Source organism: Lolium rigidum, chromosome 3 (assembly GCF_022539505.1).
Source record: "Lolium rigidum isolate FL_2022 chromosome 3, APGP_CSIRO_Lrig_0.1, whole genome shotgun sequence".
Taxonomy (NCBI): domain Eukaryota; kingdom Viridiplantae; phylum Streptophyta; class Magnoliopsida; order Poales; family Poaceae; genus Lolium; species Lolium rigidum.
In genome coordinates this window covers 70,453,975-70,471,704 of record NC_061510.1, presented here as the reverse complement: position 1 = coordinate 70,471,704, position 17,730 = coordinate 70,453,975, and the positions used below count along the sequence as shown (strand labels likewise).

General features: G+C 44.6%; 1 protein-coding gene across 1 annotated transcript; it reads right to left on the bottom strand.

The window, feature by feature from the left end:
• Positions 1 to 12,334: 12,334 nt before the first annotated feature.
• On the bottom strand, positions 12,335 to 13,810 carry LOC124695007 (UDP-glucose flavonoid 3-O-glucosyltransferase 7-like). Its single transcript, XM_047227913.1, has one exon. The coding sequence runs from the start codon at positions 13,808 to 13,810 to the stop codon at positions 12,335 to 12,337; it is 1,476 nt and encodes a 491-aa protein (XP_047083869.1).
• Between the last annotated feature and the right edge of the window lie 3,920 nt (positions 13,811 to 17,730).

Genomic DNA, 17,730 nt, shown 5'->3' with positions numbered 1-17,730 from the left:
GCAGGGTGCCGGAACAGAGACTCCTGTCCCCAGATCTTGGCTTCGCGATGGCGGCGGCTCCGGAAGGTTTCGTGGTTTTCGTCGAACGCCCCGAGGTTTTTAGGTCGTGGGCTTTATATAGGCGGAGAGGCGGCGCAGGAGGGCTTCCGGGGGGCCCACACCCTAGGGGGCGCCCCCTTGGCCGCGCCGGGGTGTGGTGTGGTGGCCCCTGCCCCCTTCTCCGGCGGTTCTCGTGTGTTCCGGATGCTTCCGGTAAAATAGGAACCCGGGCGTTGATTTCGTCCGATTCCGAGAATATTTCGTTACTAGGATTTCGAAACCAAAAACAGCAGAAAAACAGGAACTGGCACTTCGGCATCTTGTTAATAGGTTAGTTCCAGAAAATGCACGAATATGACATAAAGTGTGCATATAACATGTAGATAACATCAATAATGTGGCATGGAACACAAGAAATTATCGATACGTTGGAGACGTATCAATAATTTCTATGCAAGACTTTCTTTTCAGGATAAGACCTTGCTGGATACTACTTGTTCTGGATCATTCACGCACAAGAAAGAAGAGTTTAAAAGGGACCTTCTTGATCGGATTAAGGAGAACGCTGAAGATTGGGAGAACGACAAAAGTAAAGAGTCAGGTATAAATTATGATTATGAATGCATTGAAACTTTTATGGGTACCGATAAATTTCGAAATATGAGTGCTACTTATGGTCTTGACTCTCAAGTTGCTGCAAATCTTTATATAGCCTTTGCTTCCCATTTTGAATTGCCTAAAAAGAATTTTGATAAGTATCATGAACCTTTTAAAGAGGCTTGCATGAAGAATGAAATTGTTGTTAATTATTGCAATAAGCATGCTCAAACTCCTAAGAATGCTATTTCCTATAAGCATGTTAATTTTTGTGGAATACATAGACCTTGTGGAATTAATCAAATCAAAGATGAATATTGTATCCATCATGCTAATGAAAAAACTAGAAAGTGGTTTAGGGCTCTAGATGATATTGGTAAAAAAGTTTGTGCCCTCTATCCTTTTATTTGTGAAGTTTGCCATGAAGTGGGTCATTTTAATTTTCAATGCCCCTCCAATGATAATTTGAACCCAATGAGTGCTGCAAATTTGTATTGTGATGATGAAATTACTCCTAATCAACATGATGAACTTACTTTATTTTTGGGGTGTGAAGAACTCGTCGAGAAAAATCTCTTTGTTACATATGAGTGATCTTGATATTGATGATGTCCTGCATGGGTGTTTTTCTTATTGCATTGATAATAGCCATACAAATACTTACATACAAAATATTTTAGAAGATGACACCTTGCCAAAATATGATAGGACCGCTGTGTGTTTTCAACTAATTAATGAAAAGGAGGGATCCTCCCAAGTTTCTTCTATTGTTTCTGAAAGTAAATCAGGTTATGCGGACAAGCCACCCTTCAAGCCTCTTCCTCCTAAAGAAGGGAACGAGGAGAAGGAAGAGAAGAAGAAGAAGAAGAAGAAGAAGAAGAAGAAGAAGAAGAAGAAGAAGGGAACGAAGAAGAAGAAGAAGAAGAAGAAGAAGGAGAATAAAAAGAAAGAGGTAACGGCGTATCCCCGCGTGAATGAGATAACGCTAGGTAACCGTAAGTATGTTGCTCCTAATGATTATTGTGATAATGAATCTGAATACGATGATCTTCCTATGCCCTTTACATACATTAGCGATCATGATTTGAATGAGCACACTACTTTTGATATTACAAATCTCTGGGAAACTAATTCTGAAATTGATGATAATAATTGCCATAGTGTCAGTACTATCCATGTTCCTCCCATAATGATATAGAAAGCTCTAAGCTTGGGGAAGAGGTGTTTGAAAATCCTTTAGCTACTGGTCATTATGTTCTTGATACATCTCCTTCTAATAACAATGATGGTGTGGACACAGATAAACCGACTGTGAAAGATAACTATTCTATTTCCTATGATGATATTGTGCCCCCGATCTCTGATGATTATTATAAAGAATGCTATGATATAGGTTCTAACTATCCTTATGAAACTTTTCATAGTCATGATTGGATTACCAAAAACAATTCCCTTAATATGCAATTTGTTTACCATGTTCAAATTCTTGATAATAATCTTACTCCAATTACTATTAATGAGAATAACTCTTCTTATGCCAAATTTAATGATACTTCTATGCATATGAACCATGATAAGAATGTTTTAAGTGATGGGTATATTGTGGATTTCATCAATGATGCTACTGAAAGTTATTATGAGAGAGGGAAATATGGTTATATGCATTTCAATAATATTAAGTTTCCCCTCTCTATGTTGAGAATCTTGAAGTTACTTTTGTTTTATCCTCTTATGCTTGTCACTTTGTTCTTCATGAATTCATTTGTGTACAAGATGCCTCTTCATAGGAAGCATGTTAGACTTAAATGTGTTTTGAATTTGCCTCTTGATGCTCTCTTTTGCTTCAAATACTATTTCTTGCAAGTGCATCATTAAAACTCGCTGAGCCCATCTTAACGGCTATAAAGAAAGAACTTCTTGGGAGATAACCCATGTGTTATTTTGCTACAGTACTTTGTTTTATATTTGTGTTTTGGAAGTTGTTTACTACTGTAGCAACCTCTCCTTATCTTAGTTTTGTGTTTTGTTGTGCCAAGTAAAGTCTTTGATAGTAAAGTAAGTACTAGATTTGGATTACTGCGCAGAAACAGATTTCTTTGCTGTCACGAATCTGGGTCTAATTCTCTGCAGGTAACTCAGAAAATTAAGCCAATTTACGTGAGTGATATTCAGATATGTACGCAACTTTCATTCAATTTGGGAATTTTCATTTGAGCAAGTCTGGTGCCCTTTTAAAATTCGTCTTTACGGACTGTTCTGTTTTGACAGATTCTGCCTTTTATTTCGCATTGCTTCTTTTTGCTATGTGGGATGGATTTCTTTGTTCCATTGACTTCCAGTAGCTTTGGGAAATGTCCAGAAGTGTTAAGAATGATTGTGTCACCTCTGAACATGTGAGTTTTTGATTATGCACTAACCCTCTAATGAGTTTGTTTTGAGTTTGGTGTGGAGGAAGTTTTCAAGGGTCAAGAGAGGAGGATGATATGCTATGATCAAGAAGAGTGAAGGCTCTAAGCTTGGGGATGCCCCGGTGGTTCACCCCTGCATATTTCAAGAAGACTCAAGCGTCTAAGCTTGGGGATGCCCAAGGCATCCCCTTCTTCATCGACAAATTATCAAGTTCCTTCTCTTGAAACTATATTTTTATTCGGTCACATCTTATGTACTTTACTTGGAGCGTCTCGTATGTTTCTTGTTTTTGTTTTTGTTTGAATAAATGCTTGTGTGGGAGAGAGACACGCTCCGCTGGTTCGTATGAACACATGTGTTCTTAGCTTTTAATTTTCATGGCGAAGGATGAAACTGCTTCGTTAATTGTTATATGGTTGGAAACGGAAAATGCTACATGTAGTAACTGGTATGATGTCTTGAAAAACTTGATACTTGGCAATTTTTGTGCTCATGTTTAAGCTCTTCCATCATATACTTTGCACCTATTAGTGAAGAAATACATAGAGCTTGTTAAAATTTGGTTTGCATGAGTGGTTTCTCTAGAGTCTAGATATTTTCTAGTGAGGTGTTTGAACAACAGGGAAGACAATGTATAGTCTTATAATGCTTGTAATATGTCTTTTATATAAGTTTTGATGTACTAGTTTATGCTTGTGTTTGCTTCAAACAACCTTGCTAGCCTAAGCCTTGTATCGAGAGGGAGTACTTCTCATGCATCCAAAATCCTTGAGCCAACCACTATGCCATTTGTGTCCACCATACCTACCTACTACATGGTATTTATCCACCATTCCAAAGTAAATTGCTTGAGTGCTACCTTTAAAATTCCATCATTCACCTTTGCAATATATAGCTCATGGGACAAATAGCTTAAAAACTATTGTGGTATTGAATATGTACTTATGCACTTTATCTCTTATTAAGTTGCTCGTTGTGCGATAACCATGCTTCTGGGGACGCCATCAACTACTCTTTGTTGAAAATCATGTGAGTTGCTATGCATGTTCGTCTTGTCTGAAGTAAGGGCGATCTACCACTTTATGGTTGGAGCATACATATTGTTAGAGAAGAACATTGGGCCGCTAACTAAAGCCATGATTCATGGTGGAAGTTTCAGTTTTGGACATATATCCTCAATCTCATATGAGAATAATAATTGTTGCCACATGCTTATGCATTAAAGAGGAGTCCATTATCTGTTGTCCATGTTGTCCCGGTATGGATGTCTAAGTTGAGAATAATCAAAAGCGAGAAATCCAAAATGCGAGCTTTCTCCTTAGACCTTTGTACAAGCGGCATGGAGGTACCCCATTGTGACACTTGGTTAAAACATGTGTATTGCGATGATCCGGTAGTCCAAGCTAATTAGGACAAGGTGCGGGCACTATTAGTATAATATGCATGAGGCTTGCAACTTGTAAGATATAATTTACATGATACATATGCTTTATTACTACCGTTGACAAAATTGTTTCTTGCTTTCAAAACCAAAGCTCTAGCACAAATATAGCAATCAATGCTTCCCTCTGCGAAGGGCCATTCTTTTACTTTTATGTTGAGTCAGTTTACCAATTTCTCTCTATCTTAGAAGCAAACACTTGTGATTAACTGTGCATTGATTCTTACATACTTGCATATTATACTTGTTATATTGCTTTGCATTGACATTTATCCATGAGATATACATGTTACAAGTTGAAAGCAACCGCTGAAACTTAATCTTCCATTGTGTTGCTTCAATGTCTTTACTTTGAATTTATTGCTTTATGAGTTAACTCTTATGCAAGACTTATTGATGCGTACTATTCATGAAAAGTCTTTGCTATATGATTCAATTGTTTACTCATTGCATTAACATTACTTCGAATCGCTGCATTCATCTCATATGCTTCACAATAGTATGATTAAGATTATGTTGGTAGCATGTCACTTCAGAAATTATCTTTTATCGTTTACCTACTCGAGGACGAGTAGGAACTAAGCTTGGGGATGCTGATACGTCTCCAACGTATCTATAATTTCTGATGTTCAATGCTTGTTTTATGACAATACCGACATGTTTTGTTCACACTTTATGTCATTATTATGCGTTTTCCGGAACTAACCTATTGACGAGATGCCGAAAGGCTAGTTGTTGTTTTCTTCTGTTTTTGGTTCCAGAAAGGCTGTTCGGGCAATATTCTCGGAATTGGACGAAATCAACGCCAAACCTCCTATTTTTCCCGGAAGGCTCCAGAACACCGAAGAAGAGTCGGAGAGGGGCTAGGGGGCCCCCACACCATAGGGCCGCGCGGGCTGGCCTCTGGCCGCGCCGGCCTATGGTGGGGCCACCCTGTCAGCCCTCCTGCGCCGCCTCTTCGCCTATATAACCCCTTTCGACCTAAAAACGCAGTACCTCTTGATGAAACTCCAGAAAGACTCCAGGGGCGCCGCCACATCGCGAAACTCCAATTCGGGGGATAGAAGTCTCTGTTCCGGCACTCTGCCGGGACGGGGAATTGCCCCCGGAGCCATCTCCACCGCCGTCTTCACCGCCATCTTCACCTCCATCGCTGCCTCCATGATGAGGAGGGAGTAATCCACCCCCGAGGCTGAGGGCTCCGCTGTAGCTATGTGGTTCATCTCTCTCCCATGTACCTCAATACAATAATCTCATGAGCCGCTTTACATGATTGAGATTCATATGAGTTTTGTATCACTACTATTCTATGTGCTACTCTAGTGATGTTATTAAAGTAGTTTTATTCCTCCTGCATGGTGTAATGGTGACAGTGGTGTGCATCCGTGTTAGTACTTGGCGTAGGCTATGATTGTGATCTCTTGTAGATTATGAAGTTAACTATTGCTATGATGGTATTGATGTGATCTATTCCTCCTACATAGTGTGATGGTGACAGTGTGCATGCTATGTTAGTACTCGGTGTAATTGTGTTGATCTATCTTGCACTCTAAGGTTATTTAAATATGAACATTGAATATTGTGGAGCTTGTTAACTCCGGCATTGAGGGTTCGTGTAATCCTACACAATTAGTGGTGTTCATCATCCAACAAGAGGGTGTAGAGTAGTCCTATTATGTGATCATTGTTGAGAGTGTCCACTAGTGAAAGCGAGGATCCCTAGGCCTTGCTTCCAAGCATCGAATCTCCGTTTGTTTACTGTTTTGTTGCATGTTTACTCGCTGCCATATTTTATTCAGATTACTATTACCACTCATCCTCATCCATATTACTTGCATCTCACTATCTCTTCGCCGAACTAGTGCACCTTTACATCCGACAAGTGTATTAGGTGTGTTGGGGACACAAGAGACTTCTTGCTTTGTGGTTGCAGGGTTGCTTGAGAGGGATATCTTTGACCTCTTCCTCCCCGAGATCGATAAACCTTGGGTGATCCACTTAAGGGAAACTTGCTGCTGTTCTACAAACCTCTGCTCTTGGAGGCCCAACACTGTCTACAAGAATAGAAGCTCCCGTAGACATCACATGTCACTTCAGAAATTATCCTTGTTATCGTTTACCTACTCGAGGGCGAGTAGGAACTAAGCTTGGGGATGCTTGATACGTCTCAAACGTATCTATAATTTCTTATGTTCCATGCTATTTTTATGATGATACTCACATGTTTTATACACATTATATGTCATTATTATGCATTTTCCGGCACTAACCTATTGACGAGATGCCGAAGAGCCGATTGCTTGTTTTCTGCTGTTTTTGGTTTCAGAAATCCTACAAAGGAAATATTCTCGGAATTGGACGAAATTTACGCCCAGGGTCTTATTTTTCCACGAAGCTTCCAGAAGACCGAAAGGGAAACGAAGTGGGGCAACAAGGCGTCGACACAACAGGGCGGCGCGGCCCAGGCCTTGGCCGCGCGGCCCTGGCGTGTGGGGCCCTCGTGTCGCCCCTAAATCTACCCTTCCGCCTACTTAAAGCCTTCGTCGCGAAACCCTCTGTACCGAGAGCCACGATACGGAAAACCTTCCTGAGACGCAGCCGCCGCCAATCCCATCTCGGGGGATTCAGGAGATCGCCTCCGGCACCCTGCCGGAGAGGGGAATCATCTCCCGGAGGACTCTTCATCGCCATGATCGCCTCCGGATCGATGTGTGAGTAGTTCACCCCCGGACTATGGGTCCATAGCAGTAGCTAGATGGTCGTCTTCTCCTCATTGTGCTATCATGTTAGATCTTGTGAGCTGCCTATCATGATCAAGATCGTCTATTTGTAATGCTACATGTTGTGTTTGTTGGGATCCGATGAATATTGAATACTATGTCAAGTTGATTATCAATCTATCATATATGTGTTGTTTATGTTCTTGCATGCTCTCTGTTGCTAGTAGAGGCTCTGGCCAAGTTGAGACTTGTAACTCCAAGAGGGAGTATTTATGCTCGATAGTGGGTTCATGCCTCCATTGAATCTGGGAGAGTGATAGAAAGTTCTAAGGTTGTGGATGTGTTGTTGCCACTAGGGATAAAACATCGATGCTTTGTCTAAGGATATTTGTGTTGATTACATTACACACCATACTTAATGCAATTGTTTGTTGCTTGCAACTTAATACCGGAAGGGGTTCGGATGATAACCTGAAAGTGGACTATTTAGGCATAGATGCATGCTGGATAGCGGTCTATGTACTTTGTCGTAATGCCCTGATTAAATCTCATAGTACTCATCATGATATATGTATGTGTATTGGTATGCCTTCTTTATTTGTCAATTGCCCAACTGTAATTTGTTCACCCAACATGCTATTTATCTTATGGGAGAGACACCACTAGTGAACTGCGTACCCCGGTCCATTCTTTACATCTGAAATACAATCTACTGCAATTGTTCTTTACTGTTCTTCGCAAACAAACATCATCTTCCACACTATACATCTAATTCTTTGTTTACGAAGCAAGCCGGTGAGATTGACAACCTCACTCGTTACGTTGGGGCAAAGTACTTTGATTGTGTTGTGCAGGTTCCACATTGGCGCCAGAATCCCTGGTGTTGCGCCGCACTACACTCCGTCACCAACGACCTTCACGTGATCCTTGACTCCTACTGGTTCGATAAACCTTGGTTTCATACTGAGGGAAACTTGCTGCTATACGCATCACACCTTCCACTTGGGGTTCCCAACGGGCGTGTGCTTTGCGCGTATCAGGGTCCACGGTTCACTAGTGGTGTCTCTCCGATAAGATAACTAGCATGTTGGGTGAACAAATTACAGTTGGGCAATTGACAAATAGAGATGCACATACATATATCATGATGACTACTATGAGATTTAATCAGGGCATTACGACAAAGTACATAGACCGCTATCCAGCATGCATCTATGCCTAAATAGTCCACCTTCGGGTTAGCATCCGCACCCCTCCAAGTATTAAGTTGCAAACAACATACAATTGCATTAAGTATGATGCGTAATGTAATCAACACAAATATCCTTAGACAAAGCATTGATGTTTTATCCCTAGTGGAAACAGCACATCCACAACCTTAGAACTTTCTCATCACCGTCCCGTATGCAATGGAGGCATGAACCCACTATCGAGCATAAATACTCCCTCTTGGAGTTACAAGTATCAACTTGGCCGCAGCCTCTACTAGCAACGGAGAGCATGCAAGAACCTAAACAACACATATATGATAGATTGATAATCAACTTGACATAGTATTCAATATTCATCGGATCCCAACAAACACAACATGTAGCATTACAAATAGACGATCTTGATCATGATAGGCAGCTCATAAGATCTAACATGATAGCACAATGAGGAGAAGACAACCATCTAGCTACTGCTATGGACCCATAGTCCAAGGATGAACTACTCACGCATCAATCCGGAGGCGATCATGGTGATGAAGAGTCCTCCGGGAGATGATTCCCCTCTCCGGCAGGGTGCCGGAGGCGATCTTTTGAATCCCCCGAGATGGGATTGGCGGCAGCGGCGTCTCTGGAAGTATTTCCGTATCGTGGCTCTCGGTACAGGGGTTTTCGCGACGAAGGCTTTAAGTAGGTGGAAGGGTAGGGTTGGAGGCGGCGCGGGGACCCCACACCATAGGCCGGCGTGGGCCCCATGCTGGCCGCGCCGCCCTATGGGTAGGGGCCCTCGTGGCCCCACTTCGTATCCCCTCCGGTCTTCTGGAAGCTTCGTGGAAAAATAAGACCCTGGACGTTGATTTCGTCCAATTCCGAGAATATTTCCTTTGTAGGATTTCTGAAACCAAAAACAGCAGAAAACAACAACTGGCTCTTCGGCATCTCGTCAATAGGTTAGTGCCGGAAAATGCATAATAATGATGTAAAGTATGTATAAAACATGTGAGTATTGTCATAAAAGTAGCATGGAACATAAGAAATTATAGATACGTTTGAGACGTATCAGGGGGCTTTAGCACCGGTTCATGTCACGAACCGGTGCTAATATTTTCCTTTAACACCGATTCGTGTCACGAACTGGTGCTAATGTTTTACTTTAACTAATGGTTTCGCGGCAGCCACGTGCCTGGTGACAAACCTTTAGCATCGGTTCGTGTCACGAACCGGTGCTAAAGATCTCGCACTAATCGGTGCTAATACTCTGTTGGTCCCTTGCGACGTCCTAGCCGGACGAACCGGTGCTAATGCTCCCTTTAGTCTGGGTTAGTACCACAACCGGTGCTAATACTCTTTGGAGCAAAAAAAAACAAAATCATGTTTTCTACTAGTGCACCAAAAGAAGAATTTACAAACTAATAAAACATGGTGAATAAAAAATTCCATCTCCGGGGAAAAGGAAATCATCTCCTATTACTCCATCTATACCAGTTTATAAGTTTATTATGTGTTTCAATAAAACTTTAATTGTCAATTTAAACATGTAACATATATTTTATCTAATTAATAGTTAAAGTTTTTCTCCAGACATATAATAAGCTTATAAATCGATATGGAGGAAGTAGACAAATTCCTAATTAGGTAAGAGCAACAGCTAGTCCGCCATAGTACGTGAAGTGGGCACAGCGCAAGGGGTCACACTTCCTACTCCATTGTACATATGGTAGTACTGTAGTATCGGAGGTGGTATTTTGCTATTAAGTGTATATGTACCTATTAGGTGGGCGTCGTGGACAGAGAAAACGATGGCAGAGCTTGCACTCAACCTTCAACACTCTTCATAGCCCCCTCTACCTTTTTGGAGATGGTGTTTTGCCTCATAGGTCTAGATGCACCTATTATAAAAAAAAATAAGTTTATTTAAAAAAATTAAAAAATTGGAATAAATTATATGTGTGCATCCTCACATTCTATGTTAGCTCACAAAAGTTTGGCATGAAAAAAAATTTGTGTGCACTATGTAAAAATGATTTTAAAAGGACCAGTTAAAGGCTATTTTGGAGCGCTCGAAATTGTTTTTTTTACACTGGTCACCAAAAGTAATATTTTCCTGTTAAACTTTGTGTGCGGACATAGAATGTCTAGGTGTACCCCTTGATACTTTTCTAGAATTTTTAGATATTTTAAAATATGATTTTGAATAGTGGATGCATCTACACCTATGAGCTAAAGTAGATTTTCCTCTCCTCCCATCCTACTTTGTTTACTTTTTCTTTCTTTCTTTGAACGAGACTCTTTAGCTAAATATGTGCTTCTTGGTGTTGCCATCTCTCTCTCTCTCTCTCTTTCCCCCCTCCCTCCCCCTCTCCCTCCCCCTCTCCCTCTCCCTCTCCCTCTCCCACTCCCTCTCCCTCCCTCCCTCCCTCTCAAACGGAAATCTCCTCAGTGCCAATGTTCGCAAAGGCAATGATACGAATATCCTATGAGTTTAGAGATTAGTGATATTTATGAAAGAGATAACTTACATATCTACATTTTAATTCACAAGAACAATTTCTAGGGGGAGGGGGGCATCGCCCCCTTTCCCCCAACTAAACTCCACCACCGAAAGTATATACAACAATAATATACATTTGGACAAGGATGTGACAAGCTAAAACACATCAAATCACAGGATAAATGGGGAGCCAAATTTCCAAACCCCACCACCCACAAGCTAAAACACATCTTTCCTCGGACGCCTTCCCAAGGAAAGATGTACAACCATGTGGGTGTGGCTTGGCAACTCATTGCGCCTTTTATCATGTAGTTTGATGTGTTTTATCTTGATATCCATGTTTAGATGTATATTATTATCGTCTAAACCTCCGATGGTGTGTCTTAGTTGGGGACAAGGGGGCAGTGGCCCCTCCTTTTATAACATTTTTTTTTTCAGATGATCGTTTTACCAGAAATCCTATAGCTATACGAACATATGTGTCCTCTTACGGATCACATACATGACCCGGATACATGATTAATCGCCACGTGAGACGGTAAGCTTGGTTTATAATGAAACATTCCGTAGGTGTAGGATTTCTCATTTTTATCATAATAATATACTTCAGTTTGTGTACCTCACCTAGGATTTTGGTCCAGCTCCGACACGGGATACCTCTGTACCCATAGTGCCAATTAGTATGATTCTTTTTGGTGGATTTGAATCAATCATACATAAAAAAAGTTAGTATGATTGAATCTTTGGCCGCATGCATTGAAAAATCACCATGATTTTGGTAATTTTAAGGTGTAAAATCTCTTGTGCTGATCGAGGAGTAGGATTTCAAAATTATGAATTACTTTATTAGTGCGCTAGTGGGTGTTCATACTAAAATTATACGCAATGAAACAAATTTGTAGCACGCAAGATCACAATAAAACATCATGATGCGCTTCAATTGTGAAGATCCAAGATAAAAGTAGATCAAAACTTTATGCTGTTTTTAAAATTCTACCGAAACCAGTTTAAAGCGCACCTGCACATAATGAAACAATGTAATACCCTTTTAAACATGAAGAAACCAAATGAAATATAATCCTGGAACTTGTCTGCCCATAAACAGAACTTACTGAAACATCCTTCTGAACTAATTTACGTGGTCGTTATATCTTTCACAGGTCCAAAGAGTTTCATGCATGTTATTTCATCCTGTTCCGGAAGTTTGAAATTTAAAATTCTTAAAGTATCAAATAATGATCTTCTTAAAATATCTCATCAGGACGAACGTGAAGGTCCAAAGGCCTTTGTACATCTGACTTTATATTAGCCGGTTAAATTTTTTGAATGAAGATTAAAATCGACATTTGGGTGTGCAGCTAACACAACATATACTGTACTTGATTACTGAAGTAAGAACAGCAATTCGAGGCTGAGTTTAAGGCGAAGATCAGGACGCGCCGCCTCCCCTCGTCAGCCCCCGTGTCGTCGATCGCCGGCGTAGCACATCATCCAGCAACGCCCCAGCGGCCTTGTACGACGACCCTCCCACCTCCACCGCCCGCCGCGCGAGCTCCCCCATCTCTCCTGCCCTCCGCCTCAGCCCCTCGTCCGCCATTGCCGCGCGGACCCTCTCCGCCACCTTCTCCCTGCCCACCACCACCCCGCCCAGCTCCTCGCCTCCCCACACGTACCCCCTCTCCGCGCCGGCGCTGACGCCCGTGCCGGCGACTCCCACCACCAGCGCTTCGTTGTAGAACTGCTCCGCGAACACCGGCCACGCCACCACGGGGACTCCAGCCGACGCCGCCTCAGTCACCGCGCCCCACCCGCAGTGCGTCACGAACGCGCCCACCGCTGCATGCCTCAGCACGGCCACCTGCGGCGCCCACCCCCTGACCAGCAGCCCGCGGCCCCCCGCTGCTGCCGCCACGTCGGGGAGCGGCGGAGAGTTCTTATCCCCGATCACCCAGACGAAGTTCGCGCCGGAGTCGGCGAGTCCCATGCCGAGCTCGGCCACCTGCTCGCGCGGGAAGCGGGTGAGGCTGCCGAAGCAGACGTACACCACCGACCGGGCGGGCTTCGTGTCGAGCCAGCCCAGCACGCGCGCGGCCTCCGCGGCGGCACCCGTCTCCCCGCCTCGGCCGCGCTCTAGGACGTCGTCGCCGTCGCCGTTGACGAGGCAGACCGGCCCGACGGCGAACACCGGCTTCCCGGTGTCCTTCTCGTAGTGCTCCATGTACCTCTCCTCGAGGCCGGCGAAGGAGTTGACGACCCAGCCGGCCGTGGCGCGCTCGATGTCGAACATGCGGTTCATGAACTCCCGCGAGTCCGCGCCGGGGAGCGTCGCCTCGGCGAGCCTCGACCTGGTGAGCCGCACCGCGTCCGGGAGCCCCGGCACGAGGAACGGCTCGGTGGGCGACGCGACGCGCTCCTGCGGTGTGTGGAGGAGCAGGGACCGCTGCACCGAGAGCGCGAAGCAGCCCGTGCCGGTGAAGGCGTACCGCGGGATGCCGAGCTCGGGCGCGGCGGTGGCGGCCCACGGCAGGACGCCGTCGAACACGACCGCGTCGGCGGGGTGGCGGCGCAGGAGGTCGGCGAACAGCGGCGCGAGGAGGTCCACGGCGACGGCGAACGGGCCCGCGTCCTCGCGGGTGGGGAGGTCGTCGGCGCTCTCGTGCCCGCCCCTGAGCCCGGCTGCCTCAGCAGGCAGCCGGAGCGCGTGGACGCGGATGCGGAGGCCCGAGGCGGCCGCGCGGGCGACTGGGCCGCCGAGCCTGGCGGCGTTGGCGTGCGTGAGGACGAGGGTGGCGTCGGCGCCGCGGGACGCGAAGAGGCGGGCCAGGTCCGACATCGGCAGCGCGTGGCCCGGCGTCGGGAACGGGATGAAGTACATGCGCGGCGCCGCCTCGTCCGACGACCACATTGCGAAAGCTCGATCGGCGCCGGAGAATGTCGATGTTGTGATTGACGAACGCACGAACAGCGATCGAACACTTCTCCAGGATAATGTCACACAGATCGTTGCTAGCAAAGTAGCAAACGAATCAATATATGGGCACCTGGAAGCACAAAGATGATGCCCATACGAGAGGGCGGGAAATTCGATTTCACGCGGGCTGCGCCGCGCGGAGCTTGCTGCTCCGGTTTAAAGATTGCACGTTTGAAGTTGTAGTTGTAATGGGTACCAAACTGTGCGGTGCCTAGCAGCGACGTTGGCAGTTGTAGTCATTTTTTGAATTTTGACGCTCTTCAGTTGCGACTTGTGAGATTAAGATCAAGTCTCCATTTGATTACATCACCGTTTAAGATCTGGTAAATACTACACATCGCAATCCGATGGAAAGACAAACGAAGTCGTCGGCAAAGAAAGACATGCATACGGCGTTTCTTGGCTCACCATCACTTCTTCTAAGAGCTTAGCATTTTCAACAGATATGAAATAGGGATTTCTATTTTCGTGCCCTCCGTTTCTTAGTTGTGCTCAGTTTTCCCCAGCTTCTTAGTTTTTCCTCAGTTTTCCCCAAGACCTTGGCTGAAACCATCACAGATGCTGTAACGGCCGGTTGCCCGACGGTTGACCATTATCTTCTGACTAGTGGGGCTACGTAGAGCCCGCAAAGACACGTCAGACCATCCATTTTTGTTTGACCGTAAGCATCGATGTATCCCTGACCAAAACACGCACGAGTGGGGCTTCGGTATATCGAATGACAAGTGGGCCATGGCGCTGATTCAAGGGGCAATACACGGGTAGGAATAGATTTTTAAACGGAGCTCTACAGTGATGGCACGGAGGAGGTGGCCTGCGAGGTGCCGAGATGAGATCGACGTCCACAAAGAACTGCATGAGGCGAGACCAGACGCATTAGATAGATATGAACTAGACGCGTTTAACCATGCAAAGAAGAGAAGAAATGGTCGACGACATCGACGACTACCTCAAAACTTTGACCGACCGTGTCCGACACGAACGCGAGCAATGTAGAGAAAACTAGTGTCTCTCCTTTCCGGCGTGTATAGATGGGTGCTAGAAGAGTGTGGTGGCGAAGGGAAAGACCTCGCGGTGGTCCGTGGCGTCCAAAGCATAGCAGGGCGGCGTGGCCGTGCCCACATCGGCGTGGATGCATGTTCGGCATTGGCATCAGCATGTACGTTCGGCATTGGCCTCGGCGGTATCTCCGGTGTGTCGTTGATCGAATGAGGGGACGGGATTGAGGGTGCATCCCGACGGTGACCTAGCAGAGTGGCGTCGAGCATAGCCGTTTCGACCATGCCGATATCGGCATCGGCAAAGTTTGGAGGCTGTGGTGCTCGAATCAAGGAGGGATTTGTTTCTTGTACGCCAAAAGTGATTTGAAACAAGTTTCGTGTTGAAGGTTAGGTAACGAAAGTTTGTAACTAAGCCCAAAATTATACTAGCGCCATGGTGAGGTTCTTTTTGATAGAGCTATACGGTTGGGCAAACTTTTTTGACACTTTTTAGATAGGGTTCCTTGTTGTTACACGTATGGCATCATGTATGGCAAATTTGGGATCATTTGGAGATGTTCGAAAAAATCACTTTGCTTAAACGCATGCCGTTTCGCCTCACTGAAACCAGCTTTTCTAACAAGGTGATTTATTCTACCTCCTCTAAATGATCTCAAATTTCATACAGCTGATCTTATATACATAGATAGATAGATTGTTTCGTTTTTATATTTTTTGAACTTTTTATTTCCCTTTATAATATCCAATTGATTTTCAGGTCAAAACCTCGAAAAACAGCATCATGTATGGCATCATTTTCGCCATAAATTTCAAATTTTGTGAAACTTTCCCTTTAGATATTCCTTGTTGTTATTCCCTTATAGATATGGCATAATGTATGCCAAATTTGGTTAGGTCTCACTGAAACCAGCTTTTGTAACAAGTTAGGCTACCGTGAATAGTAATGGCTACAAGAAATCGGTGATGGTCTATCATTTTTTGCGTGAAAAGTAATGTATACAACAAATCGGTGATGGTTTATCATTTTTTGCGTGAAAAAATTAATGGCTACAACAAATCGGTGATGGTTTATCATTTGGGATTTTCGTGAAAATTAATGGCTACAACAAATCGGTGACGGTTTATCATTTTTTGCGTGAAAATTTATGGCTACAACAAATCGGTGATGGTTTATCATTTTTTGCGTGAAAAGTAATGCCTATAAGAGTTCATAATTTTTAGCACGTGAAAATAAATACAGAAAACCGCCCTTTAGCATACTTAGAGAGTGGAAGGTAACCGCCGAAAGAGAGAGAGAGGGGTTATCCTGCCCGTTAGATCATACGATCAACGGTCGGCGGGCACGATCCGCGTGACATGGGCTAGACCAATCAGGGCAATGTTGCACGTGTGAGAGAATTTGTGTAGGGAGAGGGCAAAACTGAGTAGTATCAAGAAACCAAGGGCACCTATGTAATAAACAGACTAAGGGATTCAAATATGAGATTTAAAAAATGGAAAATGCGTGTTTTGTACAATAAAACCCATCTTGACCTATCTCAAACTATTTGCAATACAAATATACATGAGTGTGAGAATTGTGGCCTCATTTAGACAAAGTATGTTTTGGGGAAAGCTGTTTTGGGAAGGGCTTATTGTGGAAAACCATGCACCTTCATAGCTACTAGGTGATTTGAGAAGGCCTTTGAGAAGTGGCAATTTGTGGTAAAACTTGATTTATCTATGACTTATCTATGTTTTGAGAACTGGCAATTTGTGTTAAAGACTCCATGAGTATGTGCCACTATTTTTCGGAATTTTTTGCACATTAAATGACTCATTTAACTAGTTAATCCCATTTGTTGACTGTCTGTTGACCAGCTACTTGAGGGTAAAACTGAGCATATTACACTAGCCAGTATTAGCACTCAAGGGGAAAACTGAGCACACAAAAAATGCTAGTATAATGCTCGAGGTTATACCTGAGTATATCTAAATTTCCAGGGTTAGACTCGAGGACGCGTGTTGCGGTGCAGAAATGAAAGACGTGCAATTGTTGACGCGTAGACGCCGGTCGCGGTGCGAAGTCGAAGACGTGCAATCGTGGACGCGTGGCGCATTGCAGAAGTCCAAGACGTGCAGACGTGCAGCGGTGGACGCGTAGGACGCGGGCCGCATTAACCACCCCTTGCATTTATAGACGCCTCCTCCCACTATCTATGTCACTCTCACTCGCCTACGCAACGCCGCCTCTCTCACGTCACATCATCTTCTCCAAAGCAAAAAACTCTCTCCCTCTCCCTCTCCTCTGTCGGCGAGATGGACAAGGAGAATGCCAATCCCATCGTCCACGGCGTCGTCGGCTCCAAGCGCGACGCCTCCCTCTTCGACGCCGTCCCCTCAACGGACGTCGCCGCCGTCCCCTCAACGGACGTCGCCGCCGCCTTCGCCGGTGCATCGGAGGCCGCCGCCGCCGGTCGCGGTCGATCCCGCCGGGATGGGACCCCTACGAGCCGGTGCCGTACGTCCCGCCCCCGAACCGCTACGACACCTCCATAGAGGACCCATGGAACGAGGTAACTACGGTTTGCTTCCTTTTTTGTTCCCCATTCCTTTTTGAACCCTATTTGTGCTGGTGTAGATGGATCCGTGGATGGATGAGTATTGGGCTAATATTTGCGCCGATTTTATTCCATTTTGCTTTGATCCCTCCTTGATTTCGTTTAAGATTTAGGGTTCGGCCGTTCGGTTAATTTATGCAAGTAATAATGGGATCTCAATCGGTTAATTTATGCAAGTAATCATAGGATCTCAATCAGTTATTTTATGCACGAATCAAAAGATATCAACCGTTTAATTTTGCAAATAATCCGG

What these genes read in the sequence shown, in the direction of transcription:
- LOC124695007 (XM_047227913.1), bottom strand. Translation starts at nt 13,810, where the DNA reads ATGTGGTCGTCGGACGAGGCGGCGCCGCGCATGTACTTCATCCCGTTC.